Source organism: Quercus lobata, chromosome 12, assembly GCF_001633185.2.
Source record: "Quercus lobata isolate SW786 chromosome 12, ValleyOak3.0 Primary Assembly, whole genome shotgun sequence".
In the NCBI taxonomy this organism is placed as follows: Eukaryota; Viridiplantae; Streptophyta; class Magnoliopsida; order Fagales; family Fagaceae; genus Quercus; species Quercus lobata.
Genome location: NC_044915.1, coordinates 42980529 through 42988225, shown reverse-complemented (window position 1 = coordinate 42988225; position 7697 = coordinate 42980529). Strand labels below are relative to the sequence as shown.

At 33.6% G+C, this 7697-nt stretch overlaps 1 protein-coding gene and 1 long non-coding RNA gene across 2 annotated transcripts; one reads left to right on the top strand and one right to left on the bottom strand.

Annotated features, from left to right (window-relative positions):
* The first annotated feature begins 2307 nt into the window (after positions 1–2307).
* On the top strand, positions 2308–3864 carry LOC115970695 (protein ALP1-like). The gene is made up of 4 exons (XM_031090283.1): positions 2308–2629; positions 2725–2999; positions 3091–3322; positions 3404–3864. The coding sequence occupies exons 1-4, from the start codon at positions 2308–2310 to the stop codon at positions 3862–3864; spliced, it is 1290 nt and encodes a 429-aa protein (XP_030946143.1).
* Positions 3865–5735: 1871 nt separating this feature from the next.
* Positions 5736–7689, bottom strand: LOC115972030. The gene is made up of 2 exons (XR_004087382.1): positions 7400–7689; positions 5736–6339 (listed from the first exon to the last, which is right to left on the bottom strand). It is a non-coding gene; the product is annotated as an uncharacterized LOC115972030 (long non-coding RNA).
* Between the last annotated feature and the right edge of the window lie 8 nt (positions 7690–7697).

Here is a 7697-nt window from a genome sequence, read left to right as displayed (position 1 = left end):
ACTATCGAGAGAGAACTATCGAGAGAGAACTATCGAGAGAGAGATCGAACGAAATGAAGGTCGGATCGCACTAGGAAGAATAAATAGTGCCTCAATAAATCTCGACAGATGAAGGTGTCGAGACATCTGTCGAGGAAGGTGTCGAGAAATTGGTTTTCGACAGATACAGGTATCGAGGAGGTGTCGAGGAACAAACCATCAGATACAAGAACAGAAGCTCGATTAATCCACCAGGTGTCGAGAAGCTGTCGGGATTGCGATAAGAAAAAGCTGAAGAAGCTCGATTGACAGCAAGGTATCGAGGAGGTGTCGAGCTAGCTTTTAAAAGCATTTTTTCAAGAAGTGAAAAACACAGACATGAAAATTTTCATTATGCATTTGTGTAGATATTTCAATAAGTCCAATAAAAATAGATGAACATTTTGTGGAATTTTTAAAGGTAGATAATACTTCTAGAAAAGGTCTTTTCAATGAAATTATAAATGCAATAAAAAATCTTGAACTTGATATTAATGATGTACGTGGACAAGGATATGATAATTGGGTCTAATATGAAAGGGAAAAAACAAGGGGTACAAAAAAAAATTCTTGATATAAATCCTAAAACATTTTACACACCATGTGATTGTCATAATCTCAACCTTGTCCTATGTGATATGGCTAATTCTTGTCCTAAAGCTATATCTTTTTTTGGGGTAGTACAATTTATATACACACTATTTTCTTCTTCCACAAAGCGATGGAAAATTTTACAAGATAATGTGACAGGTTTAACTCTTAAGCCATTATCACAAACACGTTGGGAAAGTCGAATTGAAAGTGTGAAAGCAATAAAATTTCAAGTTCTAGAAATAAGATATGCTTTGTTACAATTGGCAAAAACAAGTGAAGATCCCAAAACAAAAAGTGAAGCTAATTGTTTAGCAACATATGAGATTGAAAGTTTTGAGTTTTTGCTAGCTATGACTATTTGGTATGACATATTATTTGCTGTTAACTCTGTTAGTAAAAATTTACAATCAAAAGACATGCATATTGATGTTGCTATAAATCAATTAAAAGGTCTCATGTCTTTTTAAAAAAAATATATAGAGAAGATGGATTTACATCTGCTATGAATTCATCTAAAGAAATTGAAACCAAAATGGAAATAGAGCCTATATTTCATGAAATACGTATAATTCGTAGGAAGAAACAGTTTGATGAGAATGTTAATGATGAGACAACACAATCCACTGAAGAATATTTTAGAATTAATTATTTTTTATATATAGTAGATCAAGCTATTTCTTCAATTGAAAGTAGGTTTGAACAATTTCAAATATTTGAAAATATTTTTGGTTTTTTATTTTATTTTGAAAAACTAAAATCACTAGATGATGATAGTTTGAAAAAAAAAAATTTGTCTTAATCTTGAATGTTTTCTCACACATGAAACTTATTCCAATATTGATAGCTTAGATTTATATTCAGAACTAAAAATTTTAAAAGAAGTTTTGCAAATAAATGATAACTCTCCGATTAATGTACTAAATTATATAAAGAGGCTAAAATATTTTCTAAATGCATATATTGCTTTCAGAATATTACTAACTATACCTATTACAATTGCTTCTGCAAAAATAAGTTTTTCAAAGTTAAAATTAATAAAATCCTATTTAAGAACAACTATGTCACAAGAAAGATTAAGTGGATTAGCCATATTATTAGTTGAAAAGGAAATGTTAGCGGAACTTAAATGCAAAAATTTAATTAGTAATTTTGCCTTTCAAAAAGTAAGAAAAATAAATTTTAATTGAAAAAAATATATGAATTTATAATTAAATATAATAAAAGACCCCGTTTAAGTTTGTGGTTCAAGCTTCCTATATCTTACTAAAAAGGTCACGTAGGGAGATGTTCCTAACTTTCAAGGAGCCAGAGTCACAACTAGAGTGGCTATAAGGAATGATTTGTTTGAACCAAAAGAAGTGACCAACCTTATGTGGTACTCTGTATTAGCTTAGGACTAATATTAACTCTATGTTGTATTAGCTTACGACTAATATTAGCTTTATGTTGTATTAGCTATGTTGTATTAACTTTAAACTAAGTTATGTGATATTTAGTATTAGCTTTGGACTAATATATGTGTAATGTAAACACATTTGAAGCAACTGTTACAATGTTATGTATTTGATGTTCTGAATTGTGTTGGTATGCAACGTGTTTCTAGTCAACTGTTACACCTTTTGTTACTTTGTTGATTTATATTAAGTATTAGCAATGGTTGATTATTTGTTACTTTGTTGTGTAGCCTAAACCAATATGGATGATTATAATAGTACTCATGAGAGTGGCAATTTTATGGAACTATTAATGGATGGGGATTACAGAAATTATTGTGATTATCATGATAGTGGTGATTATAACAATGCTAATAATAATAACGATGGTGATAACAATGATGATGATGATAGTGAGAGTAGTGACAATGATGATGACAGTGACAGTGATTCTGATGATGATGATAGTAGCAACGATTCTGATGAAGAGTTTTATCATCTTGTGGCAGTTACCTGTGAAGCAGTTGTGACATATTTCAATAAGTACATTAATAGACTCCTTGTTATGATTCTGAACAAACAGGGTAGGCTTGGGTGAGACGTTGTATGGAAGGTAATGAGAAATTGTTTTACAACATGTTTAGAATGAAAAATAAGGTGTTTCTTAATTTGTGTCAAGTTTTACAACGTGACTATGGACTTCAACATTCAAGGAATATAAGGTTAGAAGAGTCAGTGGCAATCTGTTTACTGATACTTGGTCATAGAACATGTAACAAAATGGTTCAAGAAATATTTCAGCATTTGGGTGAAACCATAAGTAGACATTTTGAGAAGATGATCACTCTGTTAGGTGCTCGCTTTGTAGCTGCATATGTAAAGTCTTCGGATCCAACTTTTAGTGAAGTTCCAACCAAAATACAAGACCATCCAATTTATTGGCCACATTTCAAAGTATGTGTACTATTGTATATTTGAATAAGTGTTATTATCTATAAGATAATACAATGCATGTGGAACTGAAAACTATTAATATTTTTATTAGAATTGCATCGGTGCGATTGATGGCACACATGTGACAGCGGTTGTACCTACTAAGAAGTCCATTCCATACTTTGGAAGAAAGGGATATCCAACCCAAAATGTGATGACTGCATGTGACTTTGATATGTTATTCACATTTGTTTTGCCTGAGTGGAAAGGTGCAGCACACGACACTCACATTTTTCTTGATACTATTCGTAATCAAAGTAATAACTTTCCGCACCCACCACCAGGTTTGTAATTGGTTAATCAATTGTTCATTGTAATGACATATTGTATGAGTGTGTTAATACAATTGAATTTTTTTTTTCTAGGGAGATATTATGTAGTTGATTCTGGGTACCCAATGATGAAAGGCTATTTGGCACCGTACAAGGGAATATCATACCATCTTCAAGACTTTCGAAGGAGAGGTGGAAGCCCTAGAACTAGACATGAAAAATTTAATCATGCTCACTCATCTCTTCGATGTACGATTGAGCGCACTTTTGGTGTGTGGAAGAATAAATTGAGAATTATCAGAAACATGCCATATTTTCCATTCCATATCCAAATACTTATTGTATCTGCTACTATGGTTCTTCATAATTTTGTTAGGCTAAATGATAGGGCTGATAGGGGCTTCATAAACGCCAATCAAGATTCAATTTCTAGAAAAGAACATAATAGTGAAGCAGGTAGTAGTTATGAGCAGAACTCAGGATCTTTAACAGACCCTGCGATGGTGGTTCTTCGTGATTCCATTGCTAATTCCATTGGGGGGGATAATAATTAGTAGTTGTCTTTATATATATAATATCATGTAGTACAATTTAAACTTGGGTTATTGGTATGTATTTTATCATCTTTTTTACATTTTTGTGTTGTACAATTTAAACTTGGATTATTGATATGTATTTTATATCTTTTTACATTTTTATGGAGTACAATTTAAACTTGGATTATTGGTGTATATTTTATCATCTTTTTACATTTTTACTTTGTGCTTCATGATGATGAAAATTATTTAGATTTAATTAATATTAATAAGAAGTCATTAATGGTAATAACAAATAATTATGATACTAAAAAAGAAAAATTACCCAAACATTATTAAAATAATACCAATAATATATATATTTATTATTATTATTATTATTATTTAGTAAGTATAAGAAATAGATGATTTAATAAGTATGAAATAAACTCACATCCAAAAAAAAAAAAAAAGTATGAAATAAACTCCCTTATATATACATTGTCCTTTTTGGTAATTTATTCCTCAAACTGCCACTTTTATAAGTGCTAGCCAAACACTTAGTTTTTTCAAAAAACACTTTTTAACAGCTTTTACCAAACACGTAACTTTTTGAAACTCCACTTTTTCATTATGCATTTTTACAAAATGCTGAACCAAACTCACCCTAAAACTTTCACCTAGTGCCTCCAAATTCGTTGAGCCGGCCCTGTATGCAAGAAAGCCATCTCCTTTCCCAAGCATATTATAGGACCCGCTTGGAACACTGAGTACATGTACGTGTCCCTCCCCACAAACCTCCATGACTTGGAATTCTCCTCCCCCTGCATCTGCAGCCACCTCTCGGGTTTGAACTCAGCCCAGTCTGATCCCCACAGCATATATCTCCAACCTCCCCGTAGTGTATGGAAAGTACGTTACTCTCATCCCCTTCTTCACCACCATTCACCCGGGCAATACGTCGTCATTCACTGCCTCCTTTGAATCCAACGGGACTGGTGGGTACAGCTTCATGCTTTCACATAAAGAGGCGTGTGTGTACACCATGTCTTTCACTTCGTCATAAACAGGCTCTTCCGACTTTTCTTTGATTTCCTTAAGAATCTCGGATTCTATTTTCATAGAAACAACCCTTCTTTTCTTTGCTCTTTTGTTATCTTGTTTCTACTATTGTGTGCTCAAACTTTAGTGAATATCGGGTCTGTACGTACGTACGTACTTGTTTGTTCCTAGTTGTATTAATTTGTGGCTTTTTTTTTTTTTTTTTTGTTTAATATATCATCCATTTTCGTGCAAGAAAGAAAAAAATAAACTTCTTTGCCAATGAAAAGCCGAACCGCTTCACATGCTTTTTTTTACTCCAGTCTCTAGCTAGGGGGCTTCGCAATCTTTCCTCTACCGATTCAAATCACAGGGTGAACTCCTTGGGTTGGGTTTCCTTCTAAGCGCAGACAAATTGGTGGGTTTCACGATTTGGGTGGGTATGGGCGGTAGAGGTTCAAGCGTGGGCTTCTGTTTGAAGTATTGTTTCGGATGAGGCTTAAATGTGGATTATTGCTTAGGGTAATAGGACTTTTTTTGTTTAGGGTGGATTATTGAGACCCATGAACTAAGTGTGATTTGAAGCCCTGATGATCTATGACAAGTAGGGCCATTGGTGAGTTCTGCCCCATATGGGATTCGGGCTATGAGTGGGAAGACATTATTTCTCTGGGCTTTGGGCTAAACTTCAAGGACTTATCCTACTTTTGACAAGTCATGTTAAGTAATAAGGTAATAGGGAAAATATCTGTAATCGACTTAGGCCTATTATCTCTATAACACTAATTATAACATTCTATTTGAATTTACAACAGAATTGGTTTGCCCATGAGAAGCAATTTTTTTTTTTGATACCATTGCAACAAAAATAAAGCAGTTCAACATAAGGGTTCTATTAACAAAATGAGTTGTGGCCTTCTTAACTAAAAGCCAAGGCATTCCTCAAAACAGCCGAGGGAACAACAAAAGTCCTATGTCCTAAATCTGATCCCCCCCACCAATTCTAGAATGTCTTCTAATATTTGGATGACTCTCCATGGCCAGCAACTTGTGTTTTGCAGCATATTCTGAGGACCTCTTTGTTTGGGTACCATCAGAACCACCCTTGAGAACAAGAAATTATGCTAAAAGATTAAAACACCCATTTTACAACCTCATCATCATTGATATAACAAAAACTAACCCCGACATCTCTTCCTTAAAACAAGGCCCAATAGGGCACAAAAGGAAATAGAAGACATCACTTCCATACCTGATAACACTGTTTGCTAATATATACCTTTTTTGTTTCTCCAAGAATCTAATGTGGAAGCTGTACATGAAACCCTATCTTAATCTTTCATGTTTGTAGGTGAGCAGAGAATAAACGAGCCATGATATTTTGGTCTATGTACCCCCCCACAACTGGCTGAAAATGTTCCTGTAGTATTGACTTTTCGTTTCTTGTTTCCTCATAACAATTTTAGTATACACCTGAGAAATATAATTCAGGAAAAAGAAGAAGAGGGCTAGGCTATCAGCAGATAAACACAATAAATTTCATCTTAAAGAGATCAAATTTAAAACAGAAAAGCAAAGAATGCCAACATCTTTAGAAAGAGGAAAAGAATTTCCAGGAATGCAAAACAGACGTTAATTTATAAGCATGACAAACCCTACATGCATGACTCATCAAATGTGCCTTGAATTCTCAAATCTGACAATGGTTTTTCTTTTAATGTTTCCCTCATTAGGTGTATCTCAAGTTGCTAGTCAAATGAGTTCCATCATCAGCAGGTTCAGAGACTCATTCTTAAATCTGAGTGCTACTCTTTTGTGAATGCTACTCAGTGATATCAAATAACGCATAATAGGAACCATTGCTAAAAAGCTGAGATATAGTTCTGTGTCAAAATGCTATTTACCAACACCAGTTCATTGCTATTCCAAAATTTTATAAGGAACTAAAATTTGGAAAATTTGTAAGTCACTCTCATGAATTTGACGATTCTAGTGAAAATAAACCAATTGTCAACAGTCAATGGAGATTCTATGTCCTCAAGTAGACTCTTTCAAGCAAAACAGCTGAATTGACTTATTACCCCTCAATTAAACACCAGGATTTAGCAAGAGACGCTTATATACTTACACTATGCCATTCAACCTGTTTATTATCACAGTTATCTATGTTTATCAATATGAAAAGAGCTCAGAACTTCACCAGAGCAATTTGTGTACATTGCCTATTCATTCCAAACAACCCCCAGGTTCAGTTCAGAAGTCAACTCACTTACAACAAAATCAACATTGGCAGCCAGAATAGAGGAACAGTCAGTTTTATTGCTTGCTCAAGGATTGATATACATATTTAATTATTAAAAATAAAAATAAAAGATTCGGCTCTCAGCCACCACCGACATAGAATTGATATTTATATATGTTATGCAGAGATCATCAATGCACCCACCCAAAAAAAAAAAAAACAATTTTGTAAAAATCAGAAATTAAAAGACTTGTGAAAATTAGAACAACTAATATTTTTCAGTATGCTTACCACGTCATGATACGTGTCAAGGAACAGATTAACATATTAATCTTATCCCAATTTTCCGCAATTCTTGCAGTTGATGAGCTATCTCCTGAACAAATTGTAGCCCCTCATCTCCATTTTGAAGAGAGTTCAGACTATGCTCAAGAAAATCGTGATCTGCCTCAAGTGCCTCCAGTCTGTCATTGAGGTCTGAAATTTCATTTTCAAGAGCAACCAAATCAATCTCTCCGTGGTGCATGATATACTTATGCCCATTGGAATTAAAATGATCATTCTCTTTACTAACAAAATGATCATCACT